The 23,542-nt window shown below is 37.6% G+C and overlaps 1 protein-coding gene across 2 annotated transcripts; it reads left to right on the top strand.

Annotated features, from left to right (window-relative positions):
- Nucleotides 1-16,119: 16,119 nt before the first annotated feature.
- Nucleotides 16,120-21,770, top strand: LOC143542776 (protein NSP-INTERACTING KINASE 1-like). 2 transcript variants are annotated; one of them, XM_077035286.1, is made up of 11 exons: nucleotides 16,120-16,367; nucleotides 16,524-16,656; nucleotides 16,755-16,826; nucleotides 16,904-17,047; nucleotides 17,192-17,263; nucleotides 17,381-17,440; nucleotides 17,957-18,054; nucleotides 18,155-18,298; nucleotides 18,372-18,716; nucleotides 20,077-20,456; nucleotides 21,383-21,770. In XM_077035286.1, exons 1-11 carry the CDS (start codon nucleotides 16,268-16,270, stop codon nucleotides 21,644-21,646), a joined length of 1,812 nt encoding a protein of 603 aa, XP_076891401.1. In that variant the 5' UTR covers nucleotides 16,120-16,267; the 3' UTR covers nucleotides 21,647-21,770. The 2 variants fall into 2 exon arrangements, with proteins under 2 accessions (XP_076891401.1, XP_076891400.1); XM_077035285.1 differs by having other exon boundaries at nucleotides 18,152-18,298.
- The last annotated feature ends 1,772 nt before the right edge of the window (nucleotides 21,771-23,542 follow it).

Below are 23,542 nucleotides of genomic sequence, written 5' to 3'. Positions count from 1 at the left end.
ATTAGATGAACACGGGAGAACTATCGTTTATGATTTTCTCTTTTGTTTACACTTGCACAGTCTTTCTTGTTTGTGAGCTCAATTGTGAGCACTGGCAGTCTATGAATCTTAGAGTTGGTCCCGATCGGATTACACCCTTGTTGAAAACCAGACATACACATGTTGCGCGCAGATTTATTGTTATCTATGTATTGTATTAAACTTGATTTCTCACCAACACGCAAGTGTTTGACGTTTATTTTAACACATGTTCAGGTTTGCAGTAGCTGTTTTGGAGTTCGAGGACACGTAGGAAGTTTTCTTTATTTTGGACCTAGATTAAAATGTATCAAGACAAGTTATTACTGTTCGAATATTATGATTTATAATATATTGATTTATGATGATTTATGTTATCTTATGTTTACTTTGCGCGTGCGCGAATGAATGTATTTATTAAATATTGACACCCAATAGTGTCACGAGTAATGAAACAATATGTGGCGCCCCGATGTATAATCCGCCTTTGGTCGGGGTGTTACAGATTGGTATCAGAGCTCGTTGACTTTAGGATAGGTGGTTAGACGTAACGGCCTAGAATACCTAAGAGTCCCTTCTCGCGCATGAGAGAAATCTCATGTTTGCGCGCTTATTGTTAATTACTCGTTATTTATGAATATGCTCGCGCCTGCGCAGTATATGATTTTGTGTTTTATTCCGCGATATTTCGATTCTTGTTGAATTTCGATTTTTATTGATTTTACTTACATATTCGTTTGTTGGATTTGAAAATCCGAAAAGCCATGGTGATACATGAATAGTTGATTTTCAATTTCCATTTACGATTATGTTCTGAGGTTGGAGACTTGAAAAGTCATGGTGATACATGAATTGTCAACCTCCAATACTCATTTTCTTGTATATTTTTTTATTGAAGATTGAAAAGTCATGGTGATACATGAATCGTCAATCTCCAATACTCGTTTGCTCGTATATTTTAAATTGAGAATTCGGAAAGTCATGGTGAAACATGAATTGTCGATTCTTGATTCGAATTTGTTACCTTTATTAAGTCTGCATTTAGGGTCATTTTTTTTACTTTAATTTTTAACAGTAACTGACTCCGCGAAACCAAGCTTTTCGAGGTTATACTTTGCGCTAAAACCAAGATATTAACTAAAAATTAAAACTTTTATAGAATGCCTCCGCTATCTCGCCGCCATCAGAGGAGAGAAGCCTCGCGCAGACGCAGGCAGCAACGTTCCCAGGAAATGGCCGCCGCAATAGCCCAAGCTTTGAGCCAAAACAATACCAACACCTCTGGTTACAACATTAAGTCCTTTAACGCGGGTAACCCTCCAAAGTTCACAGGTCTTGAAGGAGCCACCGTGATGCTCCAGTGGCTTGAGAAAATAGAAAACACTTTCCTCCATACCCAATGCCCCTCAGACAGACGAACCCTATATGCCTCCAGTGTCCTGGAAGCAAGGGCGCTTACATGGTGGAATGGAGTAGCTCATGCGCGTGGCGCTGAAGCTGCTTCTAGCATGACATGGGAGGAATTCAAGGAAATTCTGACGCGAGAATTCTGCCCTCCCAACGAAGTTAAGCGCCTGGAGGAAGAATTTTGGAATCTTAAGCAATACAGCGGTGAAGCGCGCGAGTACGCGACGCGCTTCCATGAACTAAGCCTGCTTGTCCCTCACCTTGTTACCCCTTCCCGCCGAGCCATAGAGAAATTCCTTGGGGGTCTCCCCATGGAAATTCAAGATTCTGTATGGGCCAGAAACCCAGTTACCCTCTCTGACGCCATCGAATTGGCCGCTGTGCTCAGCGACAACCATGTCAGAGCAGGAACCCTGTTCCTGCGGGGAACTGAGAAGACCAAACCCACCAAAACTGTCCCTGAACCCGCAGAAACCAAACCAGAACCCTCAAACCATAACCAGAAATGTAGGCGCAGACAAGTCTACGCGCTTACCAACCCGCCCATAGTCCAGCAACCCACCTACCAACCTCCAGTTTACGCGCCTAACCCACTGTCAACCTACCCAACACCTCCTGTAGTCCACAACTATGCCTTAACCAATCCAGCACTCCCTGCCCCGCCAACTAAGAAACCCTACACAGGAAACCACCCCTTTTGCCCAACCTGTAGACTCCACCACCCACCTCAAGTCCCATGTCGACTTTGTAACCGATGTGGCCGCGCTGGTCACCTTACAGAAAACTGTAGAGTCCTTCCCGCCAATCCAATTGCGCCAACACCACCAGTCTACCCGCAGAACCCACAACCAACCTACCAAAACCCACGACCCAGATCGTGCTTCAACTGCGGTGATCCCAGTCATTTCCGGAACGCGTGCCCGAGACTACAAGTTCAGATTACGCAAGCGAATCCGGTGAACCAGATTTCGAACCAAGTGACACGCGGACGAGCTTTTAACATAACCGCGCACCAAGCGCAAGCGAATAATGACGTAGTTAATGGTACATTTTTGCTTAACGGATTTTATGCTTCTGTACTTTTTGATACTGGCGCCGATCGAAGTTTTATTTCTCGCGCGTTTGAGCAGAAGCTTGCGCGACCGCGCAACGATTTAAAAGAAAATTTTTCAGTTGAATTGGCTAATGGTGAAACTGTTTTAATTAACTCAGTGATTAAAGATTGCATGCTTAACCTTAACGAAAACGATTTTCTGATCGACCTCATCCCCATGCCTCTTGGAAGCTTTGATGTTATCATTGGTATGGACTGGCTCTCGAAGAATCGCGCCGAAGTTATTTGCGCCAAGAAGATGATTCGCATACCTCGAGAAAATTGTGATCTTCATATCTACGGCGAAAAACCCTCCCGCGGTCTTAAACTTATGTCTTGCGCCGAAGCCCGAAGACTCATGCGGAAAAGGTGTATTGCATTCTTAGCCCATGTGGTTAAACCTGCTGAAGAAAAGAAGAAGCTTCGCGATATCCCTGTTGTGCGTGATTTCCCTGAAGTTTTTCCTGATGATCTTCCTGGTATCCCTCCCGCTCGTGAAGTTGAGTTCCGTATTGATCTTGTCCCTGGTGCTTCCCCCGTAGCTAAATCTCCTTACCGTCTTGCGCCCGCTGAGATGCAAGAATTGGCAAGCCAACTTCAAGAGTTGACTACTAAAGGATTCATTCGCCCTAGCTCTTCGCCCTGGGGTGCTCCGGTGTTGTTCGTCAAAAAGAAAGATGGATCGTTTCGCATGTGTATTGATTACCGCGATTTGAACAAACTCACCATTAAGAACCGGTATCCCTTACCGCGTATTGACGACCTCTTTGATCAACTCCAAGGTGCCTCTTGTTTTTCCAAGATTGATCTCCGCTCTGGCTATCACCAGTTGCGCATCCGCGATGAAGATGTCCCGAAGACTGCTTTTCGAACTCGTTATGGCCATTTTGAATTCTTGGTCATGTCCTTCGGTTTAACCAACGCACCCGCCGTTTTCATGGATCTAATGAATCGGGTGTGTAGGCCTTTCTTGGATAAATTCGTGATTGTGTTTATCGATGACGTTCTGATTTATTCTAAGACCAAGGCCGAGCATGAGCAACATCTTCGGTTGGTGTTGCAAAAGCTTCGAACCGAGCAGCTCTTTGCCAAGCTCTCCAAGTGTGAATTCTGGTCTGATGAAGTACAGTTTCTTGGCCATGTTGTGAACAAGATGGGTATTCATGTCGACCCATCCAAAATTGAAGCAATCAAGAACTGGATTACGCCGACCACTCCTTCCGAGATCCGTTCCTTTCTGGGCTTAGCTGGTTATTACCGGCGCTTCATTTCGAACTTCTCGAAGCTCGCTTTGCCTTTAACAGCTCTAACGCACAAAGGTAAACCGTATATTTGGGGCTCGAAGCAAGAAGCCTTTCTAACGCTCAAGCGTTTGTTGAGTGAAGCTCCTGTCCTTGCGCTACCTGAGGGTAATGATGATTTTGTCGTGTATTGCGATGCATCCAACCAAGGTCTCGGTTGTGTTCTTATGCAACGAGGCAAGGTTATCGCTTACGCATCAAGGCAACTCAAGGTTCACGAGAAGAATTATACAACTCACGACCTCGAACTAGGCGCAGTTGTTTTTGCCTTGAAGATCTGGAGACACTACCTTTATGGTACTAAGTGTATCCTTTACACTGACCATAAAAGCCTTCAGCATATTTTTGATCAGAAGGAACTTAACATGAGACAACGCCGATGGAACGAACTCATCAGCGATTACGATTGTGAGATCCGGTATCATCCTGGTAAGGCTAATGTGGTAGCCGATGCGCTCAGCCGAAAACCCTGCCAGCTTAACTGTATCTTGCCGCGCACGCAGCTTCACTTCGCGCCGATCCAAAGCAACCTTGAATCGCGCATTCGTGACGCGCGGCGCGCATCCATCAGTAATGGTAACCTTCGCGCCGAGTTAGCGTGTGGCGCGGAAGCACATTTTGTGCCTAATCTGAGTGGAATTCTCTGCTATCTCAATCGCATCTGGATTCCCTTTGATGAGAATCTTCGCGCTGATATCCTGAGTGAAGCGCATAAATCTCGGTATTCCGTTCATCCTGGCGCTGATAAGATGTACAAGGATTTGCGCATTACTTATTGGTGGCCCGGTATGAAAAAGGATATTGCTGTGTTCGTAGCTAAATGCCTGACCTGTTCTAAGGTAAAAGCTGAACACCAACGCCCATCTGGTTTGCTCGAACAACCAGAAATTCCTACGTGGAAATGGGAAAGTATAGCGATGGACTTCATTACCAAGTTACCTTTGACAGCAAGCAAACATGATAGCATTTGGGTAATAGTGGATCGTTTGACTAAGTCTGCTCACTTTCTGCCCATTCGTGAAAACTACCGTGTTGAGCAACTCGCGCAGCTTTATGTCAAGGAAATTGTCTGCCGCCATGGTACTCCTTTGAGCATCATATCCGATCGCGATGGCCGGTTTATATCTCGCTTTTGGAAATCTCTCCAATCTGCGCTAGGAACTCGCTTGGACATAAGTACGGCATATCATCCTCAGACTGACGGTCAGTCTGAGCGAACTATTCAAACTCTTGAGGATATGCTCCGATCTAGTGTTCTTGATTTTGGAGGTAATTGGGATTCGCACCTGCCTTTGATTGAGTTCTCTTATAATAACAGCTATCATTCCAGTATCGGTATGGCCCCATTTGAAGCACTTTACGGTCGTAAGTGCCGCTCCCCGATTTGTTGGAGCGAAGTGGGAGAAGCTCAAATCACAGGACCCGAACTTGTTCAAGAGACAACCGATAAAATCGCCAAGATCCGTGATCATCTGCTGACTGCCAGAAGCCGACAGAAGAGTTACGCAGATCGTAGGCGGAAGCCTCTCGAATTTCAAGTTGGTGATCTTGTTCTCCTCAAAGTGTCGCCCTGGAAGGGTGTTGTCCGCTTTGGGAAGAAAGGTAAGCTTGCTCCTCGATATGTTGGACCATTTAAGATTCTCGCGCGTGTAGGAAAAGTTGCCTACAGACTTGACCTGCCGCCCGCGCTCAGTAATGTGCATCCAACGTTCCATGTATCCAATCTCAAGAAGTGTTTGGCCGACGAGAACCTTCACATTCCACTTGATGAAGTTCAAGTTGATGAATCCATGCATTTCGTTGAGAAGCCTGTTGAGATTATGGATCGCGAGGTTAAGCAAACCAAGCGCAGTCGCATCCCTATCGTGAAAGTTCGCTGGGAGTCCAAGCGCGGAGCCGAGTTTACATGGGAAAGGGAAGATCAGATGAAGATCAAGTACCCGCACCTGTTCTCTGCGCAACCTACTTCGAGATAAATTTCGAGACGAAATTTCTTAAAGTAGGGGAGACTGTGACATCTGCCCCGATCCGACCCGAACCAGGTACCCGTTTCTCTGATCCGATCTCTTTCTTTTATGATTTAATATTTATTTATACTTATATTTTACTTTTAATAATAATAATACATTTTCCTTCCCGCCTCTTTCTCTCTCTTTTTTTCCGCCGTCCCGTCCCTCTTCTTCTCTCTTTCCGCCTTCTTTTCCCTCTTGTCGCCGTCCCGCCCTTAAGCCTTGAACCCCTGTCCTTTGTTCCTTCCCGCCTAAGGTTGTCTGCGCAGCTCCACGCGCCAGACTCCTTACAAGGAAGCCTGCGTGAAGACCACCTGTTACTGCGATACGCGAGACGAACTGTCCCCGCAGCGCGCTAAGGATTTTAGTTCTTCCCGCGGCGCGCTATGGATACCGTTCTTCCCGCGACGCGCTAAGGATTATAGTTCTTCCCGCGACGCGCTTAGAATTGAAGTTCTTCCCGCGGCGCGCTTAGAATTGTAGTTCTTCCCGCGGCGCGCTAAGGTTGGTTCGGTCTGCCTTCGCGCTCGCGCACTCTTGACCTTCTGTGTCTGCCTTCGCGCTCGCGCGCTCCAGCCTTCTCGCGCTAACCCCCCTTTGAGTCTTTTCTTCCGTTTAATCCAGCTGTTTACTTTTGTGATGTCTTATCTTCTGTGCTGTTGACCTGACCTGCCTTATGTCTGAAAAGCCACTTTCGGCGCAGCATGCGCACCAACCCCATTGGTTGGCAGAAAAAGTGACTGACATTATCTTTTGAGATCTGCTTTTCCATGCTTTGACCAGTACCTTTATCTGACCCGCCCAAGCCTGTTTACTGTTACCTGTCAGCTTTCTCTTGTCCCCTGCAGCTGCCATATCTTTTGATATCTTTTGCTTTTGGAATCTTTTACTTTTTGGAGATCTTTTCCCTTTTTCTAGGGATTATGTTCCCTAGGGTTTCCCTATAAATAATAATGTTAATTTCCTAACACTACACACACAAAGCACTTAAACTCTCCTGTTCTCTCTTGCTCCCTGCCGTTGTTCTTCCTCTGCCGTCTCCTCTCTCTTTGCCTTCGTCTTCTATCCTGTTCTGCCCTGCTTTTCCGGTAATATATATTATATATAATAATTTACTTATTAATTATGCTAACTTATAATCAAGACTTAAAACAAATCATTAAAACGATAATCTTTAATTATAGGATAACTTTGCTTGTTAAGAGTTGGTTCTTGCTTTATCTTACACCGCACCGATTATCAAGTGAGTAATCTCGTACCTAATCCCTTTTTGCTTTTAATGTTTTGGGATGTTCATGTGTTCATACAAACTTAGAGTCTTAAACTGTTTATGAACTTTAGTCGCGCAGTATCCCATGTGTTGAGGACGTAGACTTGGCTGTTTATTTGTATGTGTGGATCATTAACCGTCTTGTCGGTCTATTCCGCAGTTCTCATGGTACCATTAGATGAACACGGGAGAACTATCGTTTATGATTTTCTCTTTTGTTTACACTTGCACAGTCTTTCTTGTTTGTGAGCTCAATTGTGAGCACTGGCAGTCTATGAATCTTAGAGTTGGTCCCGATCGGATTACACCCTTGTTGAAAACCAGACATACACATGTTGCGCGCAGATTTATTGTTATCTATGTATTGTATTAAACTTGATTTCTCACCAACACGCAAGTGTTTGACGTTTATTTTAACACATGTTCAGGTTTGCAGTAGCTGTTTTGGAGTTCGAGGACACGTAGGAAGTTTTCTTTATTTTGGACCTAGATTAAAATGTACCAAGACAAGTTATTACTGTTCGAATATTATGATTTATAATATATTGATTTATGATGATTTATGTTATCTTATGTTTACTTTGCGCGTGCGCGAATGAATGTATTTATTAAATATTGACACCCAATAGTGTCACGAGTAATGAAACAACATGTGGCACCCCGATGTATAATCCGCCTTTGGTCGGGGTGTTACAATTATGGTATATCACCATTACATTAGCGGATGAAAGACGTCCAAATATTAGGTTGGGCACACCTCATAATCCGCCCGAGGATGGGAACCTTAAAATACACCCATATGGCCACGCGTCAAATTTATGGCATACGTGTCATCTTTGGATGGAAGACGTCCAAATAAACGGCTAACGCCAGTGCTAACGGCTAGCGCCAAACGCAAAGGTTGGGAATTCTTATAAACCAATACGGCCACGTACCGAATTATTGACACGTGTGTCATCTTATGATAAAAGGCCCGTGTGCCAAAATCGCCATCATGATTTAAACTCTCTTACAACCCGAAGCAAAGTAGACGTACATGCAAAAGATCATAATTGGGTCAAAAAAGCACTACTCCTCACTCCTGAACATTCCTCATAAGTCCAGCACTTCACCAAACCGCTCGCACGCCCAGGAGAAGCACTGGACTGGGGGGACTTGTAGATGTAGGGTACGTCAAACCCGGTACGACCTTTTATTTATTACATAATATATTATGTTTATTACATTATTGTTATTGTCTACTAATTAGGCCCGTTGGGCTGGGGGTTTGTGGAGGTAACCCCTAACCGGGCCTGGCCCAATAAAGGTTAGGGTTCATGATGGTAGCCATGGAGTCCCTATATAAGGAGCCTTTATCATACATTGAAAGGACCTTCTCTTGGACCCTTGGCTCCCACATATTTTTGTGTCTGTAAACAGGAGTTCATTCTCTTAGCAGTCACCTCCACTCCCCCACTTTTCCATGGCAGATCTAATCAACCGGAGAAGAAGATCAAGGCGTATCGTATCAACAGTTAACCGTATCCTACCCTGTTGACTCATTGGATCTAGGACCCATTAGTGGGGAGTGGATCCGTGTTTCTTTATTTAAACTTTTATTAGATGTTCTAAGTAAACATGATTATATAACAACAGGATTAACTAAATATAACTTTGTAAGACCAAATAAACTCGTTTTGAGTGTCTTTAATATAAGCATATATCTTTATACAACTAAATAATATATAAGATATAAACTTATAAGAGTTGCTCAGGAATTTTCGTCTAGAATATATAGTTAGATCTAATTAGGTTTGAGTGATTCTATAAAGAGAAACTGTAAGGCCCCGTTACCGGTGCCCTATATTGAACGTTGGATTTATTCATAAACACAGTTCTATTAATCAGAGTAAATTAAAACATTCGTGGAATATTAAAACTTTCATAAAACATTACATAATAATTCATAAACAGGTCTTAAATAAACATTTTGTCTTTCAAATCAAACATTAAACATAAAACATCTTGAGTCCTCAGATGCCAGACTCTTATTCTTCCGCCATGTGTCTCCGCTCAAGCCAGCTGTCTCATTCTACTCACCTGCGTGCATACTAAAAGTCAGCTACGCTGAGTGAGTTCTAGTTAATCACACATTATACAACACATACACTTACCTTCAATTATGCATCCGAAGATACATAATGGTTGCTTTACTAATTTACTTTCATTACAAAATTTCATACATACGTTCATACTTTATTGCTTTCATACTATATAATTACTGTCCTTTCTATCTCGGATATTATTAGGGTCCGATCTCTTCCTTTTCTATCTCAGATATTATTAGGGTCGGATCCCTCTTTCCTTTGTCTATCTCAGATATTATTAGGATCTGATCCCTTTTTTGTCTATCTCAGATATTAGTAGGGTCTGATCCCTCTTTACTTCTCTATATCAGATATTATTAGGGTCTGATCCCTTTCTTCTCTATCTCAGATATTATTAGGGCCTGATCTCTTACTTCTTCATCTTCGTACATTCTGTCTTTACATACCCGTAACATACATATATATTCTTTAATCATTCATACATACCCATATGTTATACATATATATCTAACATACACATTCATCTATTATATGCATACCTCCTTTGTCAATACGTGCAATATCCGAAGATCGTTCACGTACCGACAAGCTTCACATTCAAGATATACATGCATAAATAATATATAAATCATACATGGCATACACTTACCATTTAAGGTAAGTGTATTAACTATCACGTCGAGTATGCACACAGCCCCGGAAAAATAACAAGGAAATGGGGCTAGAAACTCACCTGAATGCGGTTACGTTCAGAGTTAATGGTTATTCCTTTCTTGAGCTGTGCACGACTAACTCTATAACAATTACACGTATCAATTAACTATCACTACCCATATCGTCTTTCTAGTTTAATTATTACCCACAACGAACGGGGGTCCGGAGACAGCGCCCTGGCAGCGGGGTTCTAGGGGCGGCAGCCCCTAGCGGGGTCCAAGGGGCAGAGCCCCTGGCTGGGGTTAAGCTGCCAGGTCAGCTTGGAAAAATTTTATTTTCATTAACTGTCTTAACACATTTTTCATTAGGATTTTAAATTACTTTCTAATTCGTTAGCCCATCGTCAATAACGAATTAGGCTTTCGTTAGCTAATTCGTTATCTTTTATGATCTGATTCGCTAACCGATTCGTTAGTCTGGTTCGTTATCTTAACATAGTGAATGGTGAGTAACGAACTACTGATTCGTTATCCTATCATGGTCTGGTTCGTCATCTGGTTCGTTACCTCAGTGTAACGAATTGGATAAGTAACGAATCTCTTGATTCGTTGTCTTAACATAACGAACTGGGTGAGTGACGAATCACTTGATTCGTTGTCTTAATCCTTTCATCCTAACGAACTGGAATATGTTCTCATCCAGACTTTGACTAAGGGGTCAAAGTCAAAATTGCCAAGAACAATAACAGTCAACAGACCTTAGATTCACAAGAAATCCTCATTTCTTGAAGAAATAACACGAATAGGGTATCACTGGGCTCGCAATACCAGCGCCTACAAACCTAAGTGTCAAATCGGCCAAACATTCATGTTTAAAAGGTGCGATTTGTGCATCTTTATTACCGGCTCTTTAGGTTAACAATTAACCTACCAAACGTTAACGAATTTCAGTAGGATTTGCTTTGTTGGATTCGTTTTTACCATATGTATACAGATCTAAGATTTCCTAGATGAATCCGAACCTAAATAAACGATTTTCGATTATAAACGTACCATAAACGAGTTGAACTACGAACACGAGCTGGTCCTTGATGTAAGTTCGGTTCGTCACAACGTTCTAGCACCAAAAGCTCGGGTTTTCGCCTTCGGATCTTGGTTCGGGTTTGTGTGTGTTTTTCAAGGTGTAGGATATGATGTAGAGATGGATAAAATGGAAAGGATTAGGATTTAAGGGGGTATTTATACTCCCTTAAGCACATGGACCTAAGGCCCGTTCCATCTTGTATTCCATCTTCTAAAGTCCAAGCCCAACCGTGTACAGTTTATTATCTAAACCGATAAACGACATAAACTAAATAAACGAAATTTATTTTATTATTATAACTAAAAGTAGGATGTTAAAGAAACAAAAATGAGAAGAATGAGAAGTCATAATTTGTTGCCATGTGTCAAGTGGGAACCAAAAGAGAAAGAGTACAAAAGGAAAAACACATATCTTCTTTAGTCACAAGCAAGGCACATGACAATTCTTCCATAATTTTAAAACGTCTATAACTTTTTCGTTTGATATTTTTTTTTAAAAGTTCACCATAATAACACACATTTTTTATCTTTAATATGAGTATGATTTTTTTTATAAAAATAAAAAAAAAGTTATGTCATTATGTCTTTCCGTTTGTCATTGTGTCTTATGTTCATTATTGCTTCTCTTTATATATTATTGTGTCTTTATGCTTATCATTGTGTTTTTTTTTCAAAAGTAATGAAATATAAAAATTGTAATAGTGAAATAACGTCGTTGTGTAATTCTAATATGTAAATGTAAAGATAAAATAACAGCAAAATCTAATACATAAAAGTATAAAACACAATGATTAATGCATATTACACAATAACATAAAACATAAACACATAATGGTGAATATATATTACACAATGATTTGAAACGTAAAACACAATGGTAATTGCATAATACACAATGACAAAAACAAAATGATGATTAGAAAGACTCAATAACGAGCATGAGACAAAATGATTAGCATAAAAACACAATGAAGAACTAAAGACAAAATGACGTACGTTTTTTTTTCATTTTATCTTTAATATGCGTAACGATTAGAAAACACAATTACCATAACCTATAACACAATATAGAAAACTCAATTAAGAAAACACAATGACAAACCAATGATACAATGTATAAAATTCCACTATTTTTTTTATTTTTATACATTAATATGGAGCTCATATTAAAAATAAACCACGCTTGTTATTATGGTGATTAAAAATAAACAATTATCGTATGAAAAAGTTATGAACGTTTTAAAATGACAGAAGAATGAATTAACATGTGCATTGAATGCGAAAAGAGAAAGTCAACAATATGAACTATTCCATATATGTGTTTTCCATCATTTTTTATTCTCAAATTAATCACAACCATTTAAATCCAAGATCAATTGATTAAATTACTTTTTACACTTCTCATTTTTTGTTTACTTTGTTATTTAATTTAACCATATATAACTAATCGGTTTTAAAAGGTAAAAGAACGTAGAGAACAATTGTAAGGATATTATGTTTTTATTATACATTTTTAATGAGACATTATTATCATGTTTATAATTTTCATTTGATTCGGTATTGTCTTTTTATTATGTGATTTGACTCACCGGACCGAAAAATATCTTGATATATATCTAAACACGAAAAGCAACACCCACAAAATATCATTTTTCCGCCACTTGTAGCAACTAAAAAGTATATATTATCGTCCCGTAGCATGTTATATTGTTTAGCTAGGTATTTCTCCCCTCAAGTTATAGCATACCATATGCTTCTTCGGCTGTCAGTCTGTAACAAGATATCGATCTTGTTAAATCTCAAATAAGATTTTACGTAAGTTTACCAATTATTAGTTTACAACACTAAACCATATCCCAGCGGGTTAATGAATGATGAATCAAGTGTCACTGATAGCTTCACATAATGGAAACTTGTGCATCATCAATGTTTTATACATTTTATATAGTTAATCCTTAAGTAACCACAAAATATTAAATGTGTTACGTGTCGTATACATTTTATATAGTTAGATTTGTATAATTGTAATATTTTCATATGATCTCTTTAAACTATTTCTAATTTAATTATTCATCTTCCGAATCTCCCTCGGGATAAATAAAGAAAGCGACTTGACTCTTATTTATGAGGCTCACAATGAGGGCGACCAAACAAAATGGTATGAATAGGTTTCTTGTCACATTCCAAATTTCTTCTAATTTTGATTCTTGATAGGCTCTTGTCACAAAACACTACCAACAATCACCATTGCATGTGCTACCATTATTTATAGCATTTACAGTTTAAAAAAAGGATATATCGTAGATTTTATGAAGAGAGTGACTCTCATCGCGGAATGTAACCAAGAAGGGCTGTAAATGAACCGGACGTTCCGGATGTCTGGAAGTCCGTTCGGCAAGAATTTCTTTTATATTCGTTCGCTTAATAAACAAACCGGACATTAACAAGAAAATTTCGTTCGGTAAGCTTAGCGGACGAACAGGGACAGAGACCGCGTTCGTTCAATAGTTTTCGTGAACGTCCGGTAATGATTATACCTTTTGAAATTAATATGTAATCATTTATGTTTGTTTGTTCATCAGTGTTGTTTATGTATGGTTGTCCATTAATGTTAATTAGTGCCTGTTAGTGATCATTTGTCCATTAGTGTCTATTAATGTATGTGTGTTCGTTTGTCCATTAGGGCCCGTTAGTGTTCGTTTGTCCATTAGTGTCCGTTCACAATATTAACGAACGGACACAAACGGACATAGACAAACTCAATTCCTTAATGGATGGCACTGGCAAGAATTTTTTCGTTCGGTAGAATGTTTGTGAACCATACATTTGACCGACAAAAGCTTAACGGACGGACATAGATAAGATCTCGTCCGGTTTGGTTTTGTCCTTTAACAGCCCTATATCCAAGAAACAATAGGTAAACTTTTGAGCATCTATGATAATTGACTTTGGGGCGCCTTAAGGTTTGAAGGCCCCATGCAACTAGCAAAAATGTGTCATTAAAATAGAAAGTTGTGTATATATAAGCAAAGTTCATTACTAAACTGGGTCCTTGAAATTTTGAGTTTGCGCTCATATAGTTTATAAACTAAGCCAATTCGGTTAGCCTCGCCTCCTCTTGTCTCGGGTTTAAGTATTAATTAACTAGCTATCCTTTTAAATATGGGTTCAACAAGTACCTGAGGGATATACCCAGGTACTCAGACGAGTTTTTGTGAGTGAATGAGAAAATGTAAAGAGAGTGTTTTGGTCTCTGGTTTGAAGTTGTAAGAGAGGCGACTTGGATTATCGAACGAATGATAATCTTGATTTGGTTTTGATATGTTATAGGTGCTCTTGGAACAATGGCTATGACCAATGTAATCAACTTGTTATCAGTATTCAATAAACACAAGATGCTTTTAATTAAAAAAAACTTTTTAACAAGAGTTATCATCTCTTTACTATTTTCTTGATTTGTTAAGGACAGTTCAAGAAAGTGGAACCCCATGTATAAATCCAGGATTCCTTTAAGATTTAGGACGTTCTTAAATCTTAAGATCTTAATTTTGTTTTCTTTTTGGTTAAAACACTCATTTTAAACAGTGTTATGTTGGTATAACCAAACCAATACAAAAAGTACATGTTTTGATGAGTAACTTATAACTTAAAGTAATAAGATAGAATTTAACCAAGTTATACTTACATCACAACACCTTGTCTAGGATTCAGTATCCTAGTTTAGGTGACAAACGGTTAATGGTCCCAACCCATCTCAATTTTATTTAGTTTTAGATTATAGATGGGTAACGGACAACTTTGCCCAGCTGTTATAAACCAGGCCATAGGGACCCTTTTGTCATTTCCTAATACTAAGGCATGTTGTTTTCTTTTTATGTTTGGTCGATTTCATTCTTAATTTGTTAGATTCTTTCTCAATTGTCTTTTGGTAGCTTTGGTTTATTCCATTTCTTTTATCAGTTTGTCAAAAAATAAAAAATAAAAAAAATTCAACTTTTAAGATAGGTTTAAAAGATTATATATTTAAAACGTAATGTAGGAAAATGTGTTTGTTTACCATTAACCAAACAAATGAACGGACTGGAACACATAAGCATGTTTTACTGTACATGTTCTTAAATTTAAAAAGCTTAGGTTAAGTGTTTAGACTTTATTCCAACATTGACAAAGACACATTGGATATATTCCAACAATATCAAGCAAATGTGAACAAAAACATCTAATGTCATAAATGATCCATATGCGTGAGTCGTCTACGCCCCTTGTTAAATCGTGTTGAGTATAGTGGACGGCATTCACCATCAAACAACAAACACAATGACTACTAGTGCATGTCTTACATATGATTCTTTGATGTACAAAGTTAGTGAAATACAACGTACCCAACATAAAGATTTTACATTTTCACAAGAGAGGCTAACGTATATAATCAAACGACTTATGTTTATTGAGTTTAACTAAATAAATCAAAAATAGCTTTCATGTAAACAAATATATACGAAATTCTCTACAAAAAAATACTAATCAGTTTTTTTTAAACGGCTACATACACACCCATCTATCCTTACTTCTACTCTTAAACTGCTCCAAAAGAAAATCTACTCTCATGTCAGTGTTTAAACTTTGGTCTTCACTCTAAAAACAAGATCATTTACCAAACAACCAAGATTAGAATGACATTACTAATCAATTTAATAAACAAACAACACCACCAGCCTCCCCCTCCCCCCCTACCCACCAAAAACCACCAATTATAATTATTAAGGTACTAAACCATCTTGAGACTCACAAAATCTATGTCTTTTCTCCTTAAACAAGCATGGCATTTGTGAGTATACATTGAATGGCCAAAACTGGAATGTGTGATTCCTCATTGTCTCTTACAATAAAAACCAAACAAATCCTATAAAGAATCCAACAACAAACTATAAAACGCAATACCAGATATCTAGATTATAACATGACTAGTTATCTTAAAACCCATAAAAATTTAACCTTTTCTTGATTGTCCTCTGGTTTAAGTTACTTTTCCCAAATACAAATTGAATAAATTTTATCACCTTCTGTTTGTTTTATTTACTTTCAAGTTTACTAATTCATGTGGTGGTAACATTTTTCAATTTCTTTTAGATTTTTCTTAATCCCTGCCCCCACTACCCATGAGGTAACAGGTGTGCTAACTGCGAAAACTGCAAATTCACTGTCTACTACAAATAAAAACAACAAAACTGTGGTGCTTTTTCTTGTATTATTTCAGATTCTTGTGGAATATGTTCATCATCAAGATTCAAAATCCAGTCAAACCCACCTCTATTTTCTCTTGAAACAATCATAATATCTTCTGAAATGAGAGTACAAAGAAAGATTGATGCATTCTGTTTACTGTTTATATGGTTTTGTCAGTGTTCATATGGCTTGCTTTCACCTAAAGGTGTTAACTTTGAAGGTAATATACTAATATTCAATCTTTTTTTTTTAATGAAATTTGGTTCTTGGAACCTTGAAAATGGAGTCTTTAACATTTTTTTCATGTGGGTATTTAATCTTTTATATAAAAAATGGAGTTTTTAACCTTTTTTTCATGTGGGTATGTGATTTTCAGTTCAAGCTTTAATGGGTTTAAAAGCTTCATTGTTGGATCCTCATGGTGTTCTTGAAAATCGGGATGCTGATGCTGTTGATCCTTGTAGTTGGAACATGGTTACTTGCTCTGCTGAGAGCTCAGTCATTGGGTTGTAAGTCTTTCTTCATAATATAATAAAAACATATGAAATAATGATATCAAGAATTTAAAATAAGTTATTGTTTTCATTGTTTATAATGTTGATTACAGAGGGACACCTAGTCAAAATCTTTATGGCACACTTTCTCCCAGCATTGGCAACCTTACCAATCTTCAGGTTATGTAAGTATGAATCAAATTTTAAACATAAAGTTTGGATTTTAGTGTTTATATTGTTGGTAACTCAATTCTTGATGCAGATTGTTGCAGAATAATAACATCACAGGGCCAATCCCGAAAGAAATTGGTGAACTGAAGAGGCTTCAAACACTTGATCTTTCTGATAATAACTTCACCAATGAAATCCCATCTTCTTTAGGTCATTTGACAGCCCTACAATACATGTATGTTTTTAAGTTCTTTTTTTTTTGTAATTTGTATCCATTTTAACTATTTTAAGTTTATGTAAATTATAAATGTCAATTAAACTCTTTTTATTGTTCTTGTTTTGTGTTCTTGATTAAATTCAAATTTGGATGGATTTTTAGGAGGCTAAACAACAACAGTCTTTCTGGGCCAATACCAGAATCAATAGCTAACATGACCCAACTTGCATTTGTGTAAGATTTCTCATTTTCAAACCAGTTTTTGATTCAAATGTATATGTATACATATATGTGTATGTATATATCTGCAATGTGCATGTTATAAAATGTTTTGTTTTGTGTTCATTGCAGAGACTTATCTTTCAATAACTTAAGTGGTCCTGTTCGTAGATTGCCTTCCAAGATATTCAAGTAAGTTTGTTTATACTTAAAACTAGGGTGACAATTCTGATACGACTCGAACTACTTTATAAACAGGTCGTGTTTTGCTTTATCTGTTTAACCTGTTCAACTAAATGGGTTGTGCTCGGGTTTATCGCTTTACTTAAGTGGGTCGTGTTTGAGTCGTTTTGTTAAAATTATTTAAATAAATAAGTCGACCCGTCAACCCATTCAAAGTTAGAATAAAAATAAGTATATATTTTATAAGGTCAATCCACAATTCTGTGTACAAACCTCTTTAGCGATTTAGCCCATTTACTACAATCCGCCCTGTTTATCACATGTTTAACCTGTTTACAACCCATTGTCCAGTCTGACTTATTTAGATAATTGTGTTACACATGGTTCGTGTTCAAGTTAAATAATTTTTTTTATTAAAAAAAAAACCGTCAACAGACATATATCACCCTACTTTAAAATGTGCAACAAGTTAATGTTCATCTATTTATGTCAACAAATAGATATCTAATTCTTTATTAATTGCAGCATTATTGGGAACCCTCAGATTTGCCCAACAGGACCTAAGCAACAATGCTCTAAAATAACACTCATTCCCTTCTCTATGTCATTAAACACTACACAATGTATGATTATAACCATCTTGAATACTTTTTATGATATCTCAACTTAAAGGGTGGTTGCTTATCTTTTATAATACTTAAATCTCATTATAACTTATAGCAGCCAACACCAGATCAAGAAGAAAAATTCATAAGCTGGCCCTTATCATTGGTTCAACCCTTGGCTGCGTCTTTTTAATCATTTTTGTACTTGTGTTATTATGGTGGAGGCGAAGACATAATCAAGAACCGTTCTTTGATGTAAAAGGTTTGTGCTTTATTTTGATACTTTGACTTAAAAGTCAACGTGTAACATATAAATAATCAAAATGACAATGCAGATAAGCATTATGATCAAGAAGTTTCACTTGGGAATTTAAGGAAGTTTCACTTCAGGGAACTTCAAGTTGCAACACACAATTTCAGCCACAAGAACATATTGGGAAAAGGAGGTTATGGGCATGTGTACAAAGGAACGCTCGAAGATGGGACTTTGGTGGCGGTCAAACGGTTGAAAGATGGCGGTGCTGCTGGTGGAGAGCAACAATTCCAAACAGAAGTTGAAATGATCAGACTAGCCGTGCACCGGAATCTCCTCCGGTTGTATGGTTTTTGCATGACTCCTACTGAAAAACTCTTGGTCTACCCGTATATGTCGAACGGTAGTGTGGCTTCTCGTCTCAAGGGTACGCATGAAATAGTTTACAATCCTTGTTTTTCATCGACTCGCCGTTACTAGGGGTGTAAACGAGCCAAGTTGCTAGTGTGCCACTCTAGATCGGCTCGCTGAAAGCTCGAATTGAGCATAGCTTAAACATGTTCGAGCCTAAAAGTAAGCATGTTTAATAAACGAACACAAGCTTGAGCCCGAGCTTCAGTTATCGAGCTCGATTTGGTTCATGATCCTAAAAGAGCCCATTATTTATATAACATTTACTATATATTTATAAATACATTTTAACAAAATTATCATTATTATATACATAATATGATACAAAATAATTAAATAACATATTATATGTAATTTTTTAATTATAAGTGCATATAAAATAATTATAAATGTATATAAATAAATTAATAAAACAGTTAATAATAATAAACGATTCGATCCCGAGTCTAGCTCAAGTTTGAAAACTACCCAACAGCTGAGCTCAAGCTTTAGAAACAGAGGTCGAAACAAGCCGAGCAAGAGCTCAAGTTCTTGTAATTTAAACGAGTAGAACATGAGCCAAATAAACCCATTTAACAAACGAGACCAAGATTCATTATCAAGCTCGAATAGGCTCGAGAACCTAACCGGGCCCATTATCTATATAATTCTTATAAGGAAAATTGGATTTTAATAATCCCTATTAAATGGCATTGGCCGATAATAATCCCTATTCGTTTTATCGCCACTGGCGGTCCTAAATTCAAAAAAGTTGGCCCCCCAATGGCCCCCCGTTAAAAATGACTTAACGGCGTTATAGTTTTTCTGAATTTCAAACCAATGTTTTAGGGCTTTTGATCGTTAGGAGGATACGAGTCGATTGGTGTAAAACTGAGTTTGAAATAGTGCTTCAAAATGACGAAACAATGCTTCAATTCGGGTGTTTGAACTTACAATTAACCAAAATCGAGTCGTTTTGATCATTGTTTCGAGCTAATTTTTACACCAATCAACTCGTATCCTCCTAACGATCAAAAGCCCTAAAACATTGGTTTGAAAATCAGAAAAAACTATAACGCCGTTAAGTCGTTTTTAACGGGGGACCATTGGGGGCCAACTTTTTTGAATTTGGGACCGCCAGTGGCGATAAAACGAATAGGGATTATTATCGGCCAATACCATTTAATAGGGATTATTAAAATCCAATTTTCCTTCTTATAACTATTATATATAAGAATAACTAAAAAACATATATGATATTATGTATAATAATTTGAATTATAAGTACATATAAAAATAATTAAAAACTTATTAAAATAATGAATAACTAACAAATGAATTGAACCCAAGTCAAGACTGCAAATATATTACTTGATGTATTTTTGTATTTTTGGCAGCAAAACCAGTGTTGGATTGGGGCATAAGGAAGAAAATTGCATTAGGGGCAGCAAGGGGACTATTATACCTTCATGAACAATGTGACCCTAAAATAATCCATAGGGATGTCAAGGCTGCAAATATATTACTTGATGATTGCTGTGAGGCAGTGGTTGGTGATTTTGGGCTGGCTAAGCTTTTAGACCACCAAGACTCTCATGTTACCACAGCGGTTCGAGGCACCGTGGGCCATATAGCACCCGAGTACCTCTTCACGGGCCAGTCATCTGATAAAACTGATGTTTTTGGCTTTGGGATTCTTCTACTCGAACTGATCACCAGACAACGGGCTCTAGAGTTTGGGAAGGCTGTAAACCAGAAAGGGGCTATACTTGATTGGGTAAGGCCGTAGGGCTGTTAAATGGGTCGTGTTTGTTGGTTGGCGGGCTAAAACTGACACGAATATGTAATATATGAACACAAAGACGACATATGTAATTATGGGTTAACTATGCATAACAATACTCAAAATGATTTTAATTTTAAATATTTTTATATCTTTGAAGCAATTGTGTTTAAACTATTATTTTTTAAACTTTTAAATTTGGCATAATATATATCTAAAGTAGGATTGTAAACGAGCCGAGCCAAACCAAGAAAGTTGGGCTTGGGCTTGAGCCTAGCTCGTAAAAAGCTCGAGCCAGCCTCGTGGTTCATCGGGCCAACTCGTTTATCTAAAAAAAATATTTTGTATTTTTACACATACTGATATATATAAATTTATTTTTAATATAGATATAATGAATAAAAAAAATATAATATATAAAATAATATTTCTTGATTATAATTATTTATATATTAAAATTTGGGCTTTAATTTAAACGGGCTGGCTAAATCACCCTAACGAATGAGCCAGCAAGTCGGGCTTGCCATGGCTCAGGCTCGGCTCGTTTACAAACAAGTTGATTTCGAGTAGGCTTCAAATTAATGAGACACGAGTTGCAAGCTTTTTGAGTAGCCTTATTCCCTAAAACATAATTAAAAAAAGAAGTAAAGAAATGGGTCAGACGGGATAGCTCGTAAGCCTGCCAGGTTGGCACAAGGACAACCCGTTTAGATAAACGTGTTTGGGGGTCCAACCAAAACTGACCCAAACCCATTGAGGCTGAACTCACACCCTGGAATTTCATGATGTTTTTGATATCATGTAAGAAATTCACACCCAACGTAACAGTCATGATCTCATGCATTGTAATAAGAAAAATGTTGTACCATGCAATAACGTTGTTATGGTTCTTAATTACAAAATGTGTACATTTGTTTCAGGTGAAGAAGATTCACCAAGAGAAGAAACTAGATATATTAGTTGACAAAGATTTTAAAAACAACTACGATATGATGGAGCTAGAGGAACTTGTAAAAGTGGCATTATTATGCACACAATATCTTCCCGGTCACAGGCCAAAGATGTCTGAAGTTGTCCGGATGTTGGAAGGAGACGGGTTGGCAGAAAGATGGGAAACTTCACAGGGGATAGAGTCCACTGGAAAGCTCAAAACGTCGGAGTTGTCCTTGTCGGAAAGATACTAGGATCTCACCGATGACTCTTCGTTACTTGGACAAGCCATAGAACTATCTGGTCCAAGATGAAATGTTACATAGAAGCTCAATATTATTTTAAGTGTATTTAATCTTGTTTCTTAGTTTTAAATGATTATTTTTATTGCTAAAATATATAATGAAGTTTCAAATCATAAAGAGTTGACATGCATTAACTTTTACTCAAGGATTGTTTACTAAAATTGTTTTACTATAAACCATCCGAAGATTTGTCAACCAATCCAAGATGATTATTGTTAAAATCATGAACATAATAATATATGTACTTTTATAATAACCATTTTGAATTTGAATATATAAACAAGGTAACTTAGCAAAATGCTAAACAGAAGAAAAATAGGTGGAATACACAGTATAATCACTAACTTTGTACATAAATGATTATATGTAAGGCCAAGAAACTAGTACTCATGATGTTTAATTTTTGTTTGATGCTGATTTGGTGAATACCATCCGCTACACTCGATATGATTCTGTTTAACGAGGAGTATAGTTTATCTCTAACTGGTACAAGAAGAATAAGACTTCATCATGTAAGAAGAACATGGTGTGAAGATTACAAATCAAGAGACATTGAGTTATGCTGATGAGAGTTAACACTCCTCTCATGAACTTTTTATTGGAAAACATTTTGGAAGACGAAACGGCCGAAAACATGTGAAGATTTACGCACATGTTGTCAAGACTTAAAAGGAGAATTAACAACTAACAGTTAAATTTATCGACATCTTGGTACATTCACAATTTTGATTGGGGTTTCATTTAAACATTTTCAATTGATGATTAAGCCACTTATACTCAATTAGTAAGATAAAAAAACACGTCTTATACAAAACTCACTATAATTCAAACAATATTATAATATATGAGAATATATCTATAAGCAAAGAGATACCACGTACAATTTGGTTCAAAAATGTATTTTCACTTGTCAGGTTAATAGGTTATTATAACCACTTAAAGCTCAAAATTGGAGAAAATGACTGAAATTACTTACCGAATTTGATTGCTAAATGTGACCAATTTGTACTAAACTTAACCGTTCTTTTGCGTGGCCAATCGGTACTATACTTAAAAGCAACCAAAGTAGTCAAACGGAATAAATTAACCCCGTATCAATGTCCAAGTTAGATTACAACCATCCTTAAGATACTAAGCCTGAATCAAGTCAAACCATTATAACATCTAATCAACACAACCATTATTATCACATTGTCCAAATATCAGGTTCAAAGTTCTCTCAAATAGTGGTCCTCCTAGTAATCCCCTTAGTGTAAGGCCCCGTTACCGGTAGCCCTATTTTCGTGTTGGATTTACTCATAAACGCAGTTCTAAATATCAGAGTTAATTAAAACATTCGCGGAACATTAAAACATTCAAACCATTACACTCCATAACCATAATTCTTGTCTTATCGAGCATTCATAGTTATTTAAAAACAAAACATAGTCTTTTAAAATAAAATATCATAGCAAAATCTTCAGATGTCAGCTTCGTCCAACTCTGCCATGTGTCCTCCTCAAGCTACCTGCCTCATCCTACTCACCTGCGTGCATACTAAAAGTCAGCTACGCTGAGTGAGTTCTAGTTAATCACATAATCATACAATACCTTCTTACATTTCATACTTAACCTCTTAACTTTCTTTCACACACACATAAGTGCATATACTTTCATTCTTACCCTCATACTTTCTTTACATACATAATCATACGTTTTAAAGAGCCTTTCGCCCTATAACCTCACAGATATTATAAGGGTCTGGTCTCTAACATCACATATTTTATTAGGGTCTGGTCCCTACCATCACAGATATTATTAGGGTCTGGTCCCTACCATCACAGATATTATTAGGGTCTGGTCCCT

This window comes from Bidens hawaiensis, unplaced genomic scaffold (genome assembly GCF_021521415.1).
Source record: "Bidens hawaiensis isolate Kalapana, Puna unplaced genomic scaffold, B.hawaiensis_p1.1 tig00012963_1, whole genome shotgun sequence".
NCBI lineage: Eukaryota > Viridiplantae > Streptophyta > Magnoliopsida > Asterales > Asteraceae > Bidens > Bidens hawaiensis.
The sequence above is the reverse complement of the archived record's forward strand: the minus strand, read 5'-3'. Positions and strand labels throughout refer to the sequence as shown.